Genomic DNA, 13141 nt, shown 5'->3' on the forward strand with positions numbered 1-13141 from the left:
GGGTCAGTATGATTTCGGACCCTTTTTTCGAATCCTTCTCCTGTAAATGAGGGGTTCGTTAAAACCACCAATAACAAAATTTTTTTATAACTGTTTAAAAAAAAAAAAATGACAAAAAAACGAAAAATGAACCAGTTTTTTTAAAAAAAATCACGTTTTTGATCATTTATGATAATTTTAAAAGTATGCATTTTAACAGAAAATTAATATTTTTTGCATTTTCTGAACGTTGACCAAGAAACAAATCTGTAGTCCGAAAATCAAATTTTCACCTCCAAATTCGATTGATGTTACTTTGGCCTCTTACATAATTTTATGTTTTGACATTGGTGGTTTCTTAAATCAGTGAGTGTGTTTAGACCCATGCAAGAACCTGTGGTTGAGTTGAGACAGGCACTATTTGAATCAGTGGGTGTGTTCAGACCCAAGTAAAGATCTGTGGTTAAGACAGACACCATTCAAGTTAGTGGATGTCTTTGTTTTTTGATCCATGTAAAGACCTGTGGTTCAGACAAACACAGTGGGAGTTTCAAATTCAATATTTCTAAAAATTTTAAAAACCCACCCAAAAATCAAACAATCAGAATTTTCAATCAGTGGGTGTGTTCAGACCCAAGTAAGGACCAGTGTTTGAGACACACACCATTTGAAATCTGTGGGTGTGTTCAGACCCGATTAAAGACCTGTGGTTGAGACAGACACTATTTAAATGAACCCTTCAAATTGAAACGATCGTTATGGTAAAAATGTATTTTTCAAAAGAAAAAATAATTGATAGGTACCTACAAATCTTGATAATGAAACAATGACAACCTACACAGAAAATCTGTATTTGTGTGAGAACTCTCAAAATTTGAGAACAGGCCCAAATCTCCTGTTTTATCCAGCTACCTATGCTCTTAAAAATCAAAATGTTCAATAGCCTATTGAGATAACCTGAATAAGAGTAGGAGAGAACAAAAATAAGCTTTACTCGCTCATATATATTTTTTTTTTATAAAAGTACATAGCTTGCTAGGTACACATCGAAATGTACAATATTGAAAAAGAAATTAAAAATAATATAAAAAATCATAACAATAATTGAATAAAATACAATATGAGACCTCAATTTAAACAAATAGTACAATATATGAACATAAAAATAAGTACCTGTTTAAAATACATTTTTCAGAAAAAAATTATCAGGTAAAAAAAATAAAAAAATTTAAAACAGGAATGGATCCTGTATAAGAGGATTGAGTGAGCAACTGAGTACATACATATACCTAATGATAGGTACCTACATATTATGACCTGAAAATTGTCTTTCTCTTAGTAGGCAGGTAGTGTAGTTTTGTATGAAACAATGGCCTTTCATGCTTTTCTTTTTCATGAAATAATTGAAAGACATTAGTCATAATTAATCAAGAATTTGAAGACTGCAAAAATTTCAATTTTTCCTTCAGTAGTTTTTTGATTTCTCTATGCTCATTAGTTTTGGCAATGTTTAGAATTGTCTGATTATGAGCATTTTTTGTGTGTAAAATCGCTTGAAGCAAATCCCGATCATTTTTTTCTAATAAAGAATCCACAGAGTATTTTCTGCATTCTTTAACCGCTTGAAATAATTGATGAATGCGTTGAAGCAGATCTGCAACATCTGATCCAAACTTGGCCAGTTTCATTGGTGTCTTGTTTTGTTCATTATTTTTGTCATAACAAGCTCCGTTTTGTAAGAGTAACAGAGTAGTTTTTAAATGATTTTGAGAGATTGATAGATACAGTGGCGTACTTCCTTTAATATAACTCTCAGCCGTTATAATGGCATCAACTCTGGAGCCTTTATCAATTAAAAGCTGAACTATTTCATTGTGACCATTCAATGCTGCCAAGTGTATTGGGGTCCAACTGTAGTAATCCAATAACCTATTATTCTTCCCCGTCTTGACTTTTAAACATTTTGAATTGATTAGCAGCTCGGGTACACCAGTCTCATTTAATCTGAAATTAGGATTAGCTCCATGAGATAAAAGGATTTCAGTGATTTCCGCATCACCCGTGGCAGCAGCATAATGTAAGGGTGAACCAAACTTTTTATCTTGACCATGAATAATTGATTTTCCATAGATGAGTTCTTTTTGTAGTATGTTCTTCACTTCTTGGTGTTGTTTGTTTATTATAGCATTTGTAAGGGTATTATATGATTTGTTAATTTTGTTGAATAAATTATAAAAATCTTTAGTTTGTCTTTGAATTGATTGAATTTTTCCCATTTCTGGTCTAAATTTCAAATATGCAAGTAAATTTACTAAAGTGCTACGCATCACATGAGTAGCACTACAATCATTCATTTTCAATGCAAAATGTTGCAGTACATCATCACATATATCCAAGTTTTCTTCTTCTAGAACATCTAATATATCTGTAGTCTTGAATAGAATGTTTTCTTCACTTGATTTTTTCCTCATTTCTTGTGTCAGGTTTTCTAATTTTTCCAGTCTATTTGATACATTTTTTAATGATTCATCCATATCATAATGAAAATATTTGGACAATTCTATAACCAACTTTAGTATACATCTTGCTAATTCACTGAGGGCACAGTACCGAGCTTTTTTCTGCAATTTTTCCTCTAAATTAGAAAAAATGCAATCTGGATGGTTGCTTGGTTTAACTAAATTTCCACCTATATGAATGAAGCGGTCATATAAGTACCCATTGGTAGTTTTTTCACCTGTTTGCATGCAATATGGATACGTTCTGAAGTATTTTTTGTTTGTTTTTACTTCATTTAAGAAATTCTTCAACTCATTTAGAGCATCTTGCATGGTAATACTATCAGTATTTTCTTTGAAAAGCATATCCAATGTCAACTCATACTTCTCTAAGTGAAGAGGTATTTTTTTCTCCCTTTCAAGTGGAGACACGTTAGGTGATTCTTGATCAAAATGAGGTAATAAGAATGTTTCCCCATTTTTAACCTCTGTAACAATTTCATAACCTTTGAAGCCTGGGCACTTTTCATAGTTATTGAGAACCAGTTTCAGAATTTTGTGGAAAAAATGATACACTTTATCATCATTTGGGCTCATAACAGTTTCTATTTTGTATACTAGTCCATAGATGAGGAATATTTGCTTAGCATAATGCCATGTTGTGAACTCACTTTTTCTATCAAATAAAAAGGGCTTCACATCAAATTTATTGTACCCTTCAGTGAAATTATCGGTGATCTCTATATTCTTACAATTATAGCTGATATCATTTTCTAAGAAATATTTGATCAGTTTAAAACCACCTGAAACATATGTAATATGTTTGAAGGGATCCACAACAACTTGATGAAGAAAGATATTTATAATGTTGGAGAAATCAATACCTTTTTTCATAGCTAGGTTCACTACTTTTTCATCATACTTCAACAACTGAAAACTTAAATAGTATGTGGCCATGCTCCATCCACAAGAATTTATAAATTCATTAATAATACCAATATCGGTTTTGTGTATCAAGAATTTAATGGCCTCAGGTAGAGATTTACACTTGAGTGCTTCAAATAATAGCAATTTCTGCACATTATGTTCAGTATAAGGTTTACCAACCTCCAATATCTTTGTTTTTAAAAGATTTCCAAATAAAATAGCATCCTTTCCCTCTAGGATAGTAGAAATTAAAGTTCTGTGAGTTCTATCCTTCCAAAAAATGTCATGGACTTGAGCAAAAATGTCAGCAGTACTCTGGTGCTTTTTTCTAATTGCTATCATCAAGACACTATCACGCCAATCTCGATTTTCCAACTGTTTCAGATAAAAATTTTCATTGTTTTTTCTCTTCAATGTTAGTGCTAAAGCTAATTTTACATATCCATTTGTTGCGCATATACATAGTAATTCATATTCTATATTGTCATCCAAGTTTTCAGTAAGTTTGGAAATATCTACATGGTATGTTTCGAATATTGTCTCTATTATCCCAAATAATAAAGAGAAAGCGTTATCAAAAATTCCAGAATACTTCTTTAATCCGCTATTAAAAAGTTTCATCACTAGAATTTCAAGTCTTTTCTGATAATCTGAAACATTCCCATTATTTTTTAAATCATTTTCAATTTTTGATTTTAAAAACTCACAAATTACTTTTTTATTTGTGTTCATTAGGTAACCAATTATAACATCATCAATAAAATTTTCAAACATATCACATGGAGTTGTTTTAAACTCTTCCCACAGATAATCAGCAGTAAAATATTCTGCAAAGGTGAGGTGAATAAAATTAGGGTTGTTATTAATAATTCTATCAATAATACCACTTCTAAAACTCCCTTGCTTCACCTGTTCAATGGCATTGTTGACCTCTTGTTCAATATTTTTAGAAGATAACTTCTTTATCTCATCTTGTAATGTTACACAAATTGCTAACATTCTATGAGTTTCTAGAAATTTCCTGCGCAACATATCATCAATTCCAAAATTGTTAAGTTTGTGTATATTACTGTCATAATTGCTATCTAATTTTCTTTGTTCTTGAAGAAACTTCTCCTCAACAAAACTTGCATACAAAGTATTTAAATTCAACTTTTCTTGGAGTTCCTGCTGTTCATTTTCAGAAAGTATTTCACACCCCAAATCATGGAATTTTTTGAATGGAACAGAGAAAATTTCTGCAAGCATATATACTTGCAATGGCACACTAACAAAAGTTCTCTGTAGATCATTTGCACGTTGAGAAAACATTTCTAGCAATTCCTTAATGTAAACTTTGGATTGCTGTTTATTTAATTGAATTGGTTTCAATTTTTCTCCCCAAAATTTCTCTAAGAATTGCTTTGGATTTTCCCGAGTGAATGGCTTTAATGCATATGAAAATGTACCAAACTTATTTTCAGCATCACTTTGGATACTAAGAGGGCGTGTTGTCATCCATACTGTTTTCACATATTTCTTCAAAACATCAATTAATTCTATAACTTGATACTTGAATTTTGGGCTAATTTCATCAAATCCGTCCAATAATAAGGCTACATGACCATTATTGTAAAAATGAGTGAACAATTCAACTTCAAATAATTGTACTAATGATATGGTTTTCTCATCTTTTAGTTCTTTCTTTTTAAATTCAACCTTACCATCATCATGGAAGTCCAAAAAATCACAGATCATTTGTTCTTTTGTAATCTGATTTTTATACTTCTCAAACAATTGAAATTCTGTAATTTCATAAAGAAATCTTACAGCTTCTTTCACATCAAGTTTTACTTTGGACGGTTCTCTCCATTTTGAAAACTGGTATGAATAATCTATCAAATTACACCTAATAATCCACGGAGGGGCAGGAATCAGAAATGTATTCACTGCTAAATGAGATAATATAACTGATTTACCCATACCAGGTTCAGCAGCAATTAAAACTACTTTTTCTGGTATATTAGTAATATTATTTGGCTGGTATTTTGTTTGGTTTTTCTCATTCATCATCACAAATTGACGTAGTTTTGATACACTACCACGTGATTGTTGCCATATGAAATTATTTTTGGTGTTTTTCAACCAATGTATATTGTTAACACCATACTCATCACAACACTTGAAAAAATCCTTTGGTGTGTCAGAAATCACAACTACATCTTGTGTTGCTGTTATTGCCCCAGCATCAGATTCGCCAATCTGTTTCTTTACATCAATTACAAAAAAATCATCATCTTGCTTGATATTTGTATCAATATTCACATAACGGAAAAATGACCGTTCAATAAAATAATGTTTTGCAGCATCATACTTTGGATCTTCTGGTGCTGTGCCTATCTTTAATTTTTCATCATGTTTGATCAACTTGAATAATAACTCTCCCTCAAGAGATTTCCCTAATAAATGTCTGTCTTTCTTTGTCAACAACTTATCTAAACTAAAGTCTTCTCTATCTTGAAATGTTAACACCTTTTTATTCAAAAGTTTATCTTGTGAGTCCTGAGTAAGATCGGAAAGTCTGGTTTTATCATCTTTCATTTCTTTATACATGGCGTTTTTAGAGAATTTCTGTTTTAATTTTGCAGCCAAAGTATCATTTTCACAAGTAATGAGAATCATTTTTTTGCAAGGTAGAGACTCAATTATTAAAGATAATGGCTCAAATAATTGTTCTCTATCATCATATTTCACATCATCACATTCAATTATTAATAAGTGACCTGAGGTTTTCAACTCAAAAGCATCTTTGATAATATTTTGCTTGAGCAACACATCAGCCAGATGCATAGCGATGTAACTGTCTTTGGTCTCATATTCTGGTGTACTTTTCAACATTTGAATAACTTTGATTGCACTCAATGCAGTAGTCTCACATGAACTAATTAAATTGAAAATTTGTTCCTTAGAAGATAGAAAGCTCCTTAGAGCAGGTGGAATATTGATGAAATTCATGCCATACGCTTCAATTTCAGCACAATATTGTGAAGTTATTCCATGTGCTGCCACTATCATGGAAAGTTTCCGAGCATTTTCTTCAAAAAATGCTTCTCCATCTTCATGTGTAAGAAAGTAACCTTTTTTCAAATTCATCCAATCTATTATAAACTTCTGGAGGCCACTTAAAAGAAGTGTACTGTCAGTCAAGTTGATTTTTTTACTGATATCTTTCACAATGATATTCTCAAGCTCAGTTTCATTGGGCATATCTATTGCAAACACTAATTTGCTGAAAAAATCACTCATTTCTGTTTTAGAAGCTTCAATTTTTTTCAGTTTACCTATCAGCTGTGATTTTTTTGGAAAGTTATCAAAATCAAATTCATAGCATTTGGACTTACTGTCAGGGAAATTTAAAATGTAATCATCATCATCTAATGGAGTGAAATAGGCTTTTGCTTTGTCTTCTAAACCGGCATTTGTACAAATAATAAAATCTCCAAGTATCTGATCTTTAAAATATGGATTTTTTTTAATTTTGCAAAAGGAATCAAAATATTTTGGCAGGTAGAAATCACTATTTATATCGAGTAAACCACTGATGTGGGTTTTTACACAACTTCTATGTTTAGCTTGCAAAAAGCGATATATCCATCTACCATTATCTTTTGTATACCGAAAGACCACATCATCAAATTTCTCTGCTTCTTTCATCTCCGTTGCTAGACTAAAAAAATATTGCTTGTCTTTACCTCGTCTATCCATGCCATAATTCAAAAAGTGAATTAATAATTTGATTTGATAAGAGATGCCATGAAAGGATAATCTTGCACCTCCAGATTTATGCTCTTCTACTGAGGATATAGAAGTTTGAGTCTTAAGCTTATGATCAGGCGATGCATTTTCTGTTGATCCATTCTGATGCATGGATGACTGTTTCGCTGCAGCTCTGCAAAAAAAGTTCCACATTATTGTTCAAAGAAAATAAATGGGTACCTATCTTAAAACATACTTTCATAAAAATCTACATGAATAATGGTAAAATTGCTCAATTGAAATGATAGAGGAGTACAAAAAATTTATGTTTTTAACCTGGGATGGGAGGTTTGACTGATGTTGACTGTGGGTACAGATACCTCAGTTTTAGGCTCATTATCACATGATTTATTTTTGTTAGATCCATTCTGCTGCTTGGATAGCTTTTTAGCTGCAGCTCTGCAAAAAAAAGTTCCATATAGTTCAAAGCCTATGTAGAAAATATCTTCATAAAAGTCTACATGAATAATGATAAAATGACTCAATTATACTGATAAAGGAGGAGAAAAATTAATATTTTCTACCTAGACTGGGCAGGTTGATTGATATTGACTGTGGGTACAGATGCCTCAGTTTTAGGCTTATCCTCAGACGATTTATCTTCTTTAGATACATTCTGCTGCTTGGATTGCTTTTTAACTGCAGCTCTGCAAAAAAAAGTTCCATATTGTTCAAAGAAAGTACACAAGTAGGTATCCATGTAGAAAATATCTTCATGAAATTCTGCATGAATAATGATAAAATTATTCAATTAAACTGATGAAGGAGGAGAAAAATTCATATTTTCTACCTGGACTGGGCAGGTTGATTGATATTGACTGTGGGTACAGATGCCTTAGTTTTAGGCTTATCATCAGATGATTTATTTTCTTTGGACACATTTTGCGGCTTGGATTGCTTTTTAACCTCAGCTCTGCAAAAAAAAAAAGTTCCACTACATTGTTCAAAGAAAATACATAAGTAGGTAGGATACCAATGTAGAAAATATCAGGAAATTCTACATAAATAATGATAAAATTACTCAATTAAACTGATAAAGGAGGAGAAAAAATTCATATTTTCTACCTGGACTGGGCAGGTTGATTGATATTGACTGTGGGTACAGATGCCTTAGTTTTAGGCTTATCATCAGATGATTTATTTTCTTTAGATACTTTCTGCTGCTTGGATTGCTTTTTAACCTCAGCTCTGCAAAAAAAGTTCCACCACATTGTTCAAAGAAAATACATAAGTAGGTAGTGTAGAAAATATCATCATGAAATTCTATATAAATAATGATAAAATTACTCAATTAAACAGAAAAAGGAGGAGAAAAAATTCATATTTCTACCTAGGGTGGGCAGATTGATTGGTGTTAACAGTGATTACAGATGCTTGAGTCTTGGACTTATCATCAGAAGATTTACTTTCTTTAGATCCATTCTGCTGCTTGGATGGCTTTTTAACTGCATCTCTACAAAAAAAGTTTCAGATTATGGTTCAAAGAAAATAAATAGGTACCTATGTAGAAAATATCTGCATAAAAATCTACATGAATATTGATCAAATTACTCATGAGAAATGACAAAAGAACAGAAAAATGTATAGTTTTAACCTAGAATGGGCAGGTTGATTGATGTTAACAGTGGGTACAGATGCCGGAGTCTTAGGCTTATCATCAGATGATTTATTTTCCTTAGATGCATTCTGAGGCATGGATGGCTGTTCAACCGCAGCTCTGTAAAAAAAAGTTCCACATTATTATTCAAAGAAAATAAGTAGTTAGATATAACCTACCTAAGTAAATATGATTGTATATAAGAATCATATTTATAAAATGCTACACTAATATTGATAAAATTACTCAATTAAAATAATAACGGAGGCCAGAGGGGAAAAAATTATGTACCAGAAAAATTTGAAATTCATACTTCACAAAAAAAATTAATTTGACCAAAGTTCCTTGAATGGTACTTGTTGGCGTCCAGAAAATTCGGTTGGGAACTACTACACAAAAAAATCAGAGGAGTTTAACCAAATTCAGTGAAAACTTTTTGTTAATACTTATAAAATATGTTTTCTTTTTCAATTTTGAAAATATATAGAAATTTTCAATTTTAATAGCGTACAAAGTCAAAAAATGGTCGCAAATTTGTAAAGTAAATTTTTTTAAAATTTTTAAAAATTTAGTTTTTCCAAAATTTTTAAAATTGAAAACTTTTTATCAAGATTTACATTTTTTTGACAATTTTAAAAATTTTGAAAATTTATGGTTTCTGTTAATTTGCCAAAATAAAATTTTTATTGTTAGCCAAAATTGTTTCAACTTTTGCAAAAATATCCAAAATTTCAAAACTTTGAATTTTGAAATTTTCCAACCGTTTAAAAAGAAATGATCCATGAATCCATCCATCAAAAAATCAAGTCATGCGCCTAATGCTAGAATTCTAGTATTGTATTTGGTACCAAAATTTAACTAAGTAATTTAAGTAACGAAACAGTTCGACATAGCACTACCAAATAATATTCTGAACGCCGTTTACCTTGAGTTCTTTTTGTTCGATGGCATTACTCCAAAACATGTAAAAATATTCTCAAACTAGTTCTGATTTGATACACCGATGTGAATTATTTCTGAAATGTCATTTGATTAGAATACTCAACTTTTTGGGCATCGTTTTCGTTTATTAAAATACTTCTTATCATAGACCTACTTACATTAATAATATCCAGATACGTGAATTACTGATTCTTGATTTTTCTCATTGCATTTTCAACCATGTACGACGAGACAAAAAGTTTCAAGAAGATTTCTGTAATAATAATTTTTTAACTAAATTAGTACAAAGTGCATCTTGTTATTAAACAGATTCGTAATTTAAATCTGACGTGGTATAGATATCTACTTCGTAAAACTCACCAAATCCGGTTTAATTCAAGCTATATTTAAACGGTTAAACCATTTGAACGAATTACTTAAAGTGAACACATGAAAGGTCACCAATTACCATGATATCGAAATGATAATTCTCGCTCACGTAGCTTTCAATTTGCACCTGCAGTTTTGATTTTTGCAGTTTGTGAAATTGATATACATATTTAGGCATAGGTATATACACAAATAAGTATGTACTTCGAAGCCTCGAATTAATTAGGTAGTCGATCTGTCAACATAGGTAACCAGCCATTAATATGAGAGCACTTAGATTAAAAATAGTCTCACTCATTATAAATTAATTTGGATAGAAAAATTTAATTCGATACCTTATCACTGTTCGTTGATGTGTTTCTTTTTCACCGGATAACGTCACTCTCACTGAGAGCCATGAAGTAACGAATGAAATATCAGGATGCAGGTCTGGATAACCATTTAAAGCATCGATACTTAGTGCAAGACTGGGCAGTGAGACATTTGACCCATGCGACATATGACCCATGCGACATTTCACCCATGTTTTTATCAATTTTGGATTTTCACAAAACGACATTTGACCCATGCGACATTTAACCCATGTTCTGATAGATGTTTGCATCACATCAATATGCGACATTTGACCCATGCGACATTACACCCACATGAATATTAGGGCTCTATATAAACCAGGTGAGCGCATCCACCATTTTGTTCCCTGAAGTGATAACGAACCAGTAATTATGCATACAATTTCTTATGTAAAAAATGCAATTTTTTAAATTGTTCGCGAGTTTGGGTGAACTGTTATGCAGTCTTAAATTAAAGACAATAAAATTCCCTATCGATTGATGTTAAATTTTGATCATTTCGCGTAAAAATAACGATTTTATGAATATTTCTATTTTACTGATTTTTGCATACTACGTACGTCATCTTTAAAGTAAAAATACTCGAAATTTTCAGTGGACACATAGGTATTTTATTACAGTAAAATGTTCGTTATTTTATCCTCTTTAAAATGAGCTATTACCGAAAGCTCTACATGCAACTGTTCAAAAGTTTTCGAAGTTGAAAGTTGCGAAAATCAGCTGCGGGCAGTAAGTATTTGACTTTGAACAAATTTTACTCAAAATTTTCAACGGACACATGGATATTTCAATACAGCAAAATGTTCGTAATTTTATCGTCTTTAAAATGAGCTTATAACGAAAGTTCTACCTCTCATCGTTCAAAAGATCTTGAAGATCAAAGTTGCGGAAAGTAAAATACTGATCAAAACTAAGTGACTGATAACAGTGATAACACAATTTGACCACTTTCCGCAACTTTGAACTTCAAAAACTTTTGAACGGTTGAAGGTAGAGCTTTCGGTAAACAACCATTTTAAAAAGGATACAATTACGAACATTTTGATGTATTAAAATACCTACGTGTCCACTGAAAATTTCGAGTAATATTAGTTCAAAGTTCAGTACTTACCATCCGCAGCTTGTTTTCCCAACTTTCAACTTCGAAAACTTTTGAACGGTTGCATGTAGAGCTTTCGGTAATAGCTCATTTTAAAGAGGATAAAATAACGAACATTTTGCTGTATTAAAATACCTATGCGTCCACTGAAAATTTCGAGTATTTTTAGTTTAAAGACGACGTAAGTAGTACGCAGAAATCAGTAAAATTGAAGTATTCATAAAGTCGTTATTTTTTCATGAAATGATCAAAATTTAACATCGATCGATAGGAAATTTTATTGTCTTTAATTTGAGACTACACGTAAGTTCACCCGGACTCGCGAACTATCGAGAAAATTGCATTTTTTACGTGAGAAATTGTATGCATACTTACTAGTCCGTTATCACTCAGGGAACAAAATGGCCGATGCGCTCACCCACTTTATATAGAGCCTTATGAATATCCGATGTGAAATAGACATTTCGCCCATGCGACAATTGACCCAGGGTAAATCAAAATAGCGACATTTGACCCAGGCAACGATTTAATTATAAATTGGCACATTTGACCCATGCGACATTTGACCCATGATGTTATTAATGCTGAAATGTCTCCTTTGCGACATTTGACCCATGCGACATTACACCCATCATGAATATGAAGTAGAATTCTAGATATTGTGAAAGTAGCACTACGCAGTAGAGGAAATCAAAGGCAGCCAACCATCTTCATAAAACTTCTTTTAGATCTTTCCCTGTATTTAAAAATCAGTGCGTGCGGTGAAATACAAAATATACCTTTTCAATTTTCATTCTCTGTTTTATATGGGAAAGCAGTACTCTTCTCCTCACAGTATGGTTCCACATTTCAATGCTTTCGTTTATTGCAGGGTCGTAAATAAATACTTACTAGGAATGTTGGGATATACCTGTTTTTTTTCTTCTTTTTTTCCAACAAAACTACCCTTCGGCTACAGTATAGTATAAAAGAGGACGATCTTTTTTTTTTATTTTCTATGCTGCATTCTGCATTTGATCTGTTTTCACTGTACGAGTAAAATCCACTTACAAAGTCAAGTTTTCGAATGTTAAGAAATTCATGTATTTGATGTAACATGATTTAAACATATTCTTCACTTACCTACCTAAAATTATACGTACCTAAGGGAACCTCTTGAGGTGTCCGCCTCCGATTTGAATGGGACCGCGATTTTTTGAAAGAGCATAGTTTAACACCCCCGAAACCAAATTTTCAGCTGCCCAACTTCATATCTCAATATTTGGCGAACGTTTGAAAATTCAAAATTGACTGTTTTTGGTGATTTATACTTTTTTCAAAAAAGTACCTACGTGCATACCTAATCAGTAAAAATAATCAAAATAAATCCTAAGACTGATATTAATTCCCCAAATCCAAATTTCGCCATTTCCAGTCATTCTGGAGCCTCCAGCGCGATTTTTTAATTTCTCCAGAATTTTGAAGGTGCTGCAGAAGGCGTGAATATGCAGTTGGGCAGCTGAAAATCGAGTTGTGGGTTATACTCGACCTGTTAAACGAATTTACCGACATTTGAGCCGATTCTGGAGGGGACACCTCAAGA

The 13141-nt window shown here is 31.9% G+C and overlaps 1 protein-coding gene across 3 annotated transcripts; it reads right to left on the reverse strand.

Moving 5' to 3' along the window:
• Nucleotides 1-963: 963 nt before the first annotated feature.
• Nucleotides 964-11126, reverse strand: LOC135848678 (uncharacterized). Of its 3 annotated transcripts, XM_065368641.1 has the most exons (11): nucleotides 10443-11126; nucleotides 10099-10342; nucleotides 9897-9991; nucleotides 9722-9812; nucleotides 8794-8916; nucleotides 8530-8652; nucleotides 8265-8387; nucleotides 7990-8112; nucleotides 7724-7846; nucleotides 7476-7598; nucleotides 964-7332 (listed from the first exon to the last, which is right to left on the reverse strand). In XM_065368641.1, exons 4-11 carry the CDS (start codon nucleotides 9745-9747, stop codon nucleotides 1407-1409), a joined length of 6690 nt encoding a protein of 2229 aa, XP_065224713.1. In that variant the 5' UTR covers nucleotides 9748-9812; nucleotides 9897-9991; nucleotides 10099-10342; nucleotides 10443-11126; the 3' UTR covers nucleotides 964-1406. The 3 variants fall into 3 exon arrangements, with proteins under 3 accessions (XP_065224713.1, XP_065224715.1, XP_065224714.1); XM_065368643.1 differs by lacking the exon at nucleotides 9722-9812; XM_065368642.1 differs by lacking the exon at nucleotides 10443-11126 and having other exon boundaries at nucleotides 10099-10435.
• Nucleotides 11127-13141: the final 2015 nt, after the last annotated feature.

This window comes from Planococcus citri, chromosome 5 (genome assembly GCF_950023065.1).
Source record: "Planococcus citri chromosome 5, ihPlaCitr1.1, whole genome shotgun sequence".
NCBI lineage: Eukaryota > Metazoa > Arthropoda > Insecta > Hemiptera > Pseudococcidae > Planococcus > Planococcus citri.

Coding starts and splice junctions, on each gene's coding strand:
- LOC135848678 (XM_065368641.1), bottom strand. CDS start 9,747: ATGCCATCGAACAAAAAGAACTCAAG. Junction 8,653..8,793: donor AATCAACCTGCCCATTCTAG/GTTAAAACTATA, acceptor CTTTTTTTGTAG/AGATGCAGTTAAAAAGCCAT. Junction 7,333..7,475: donor AGTCAAACCTCCCATCCCAG/GTTAAAAACATA, acceptor CTTTTTTTGCAG/AGCTGCAGCGAAACAGTCAT.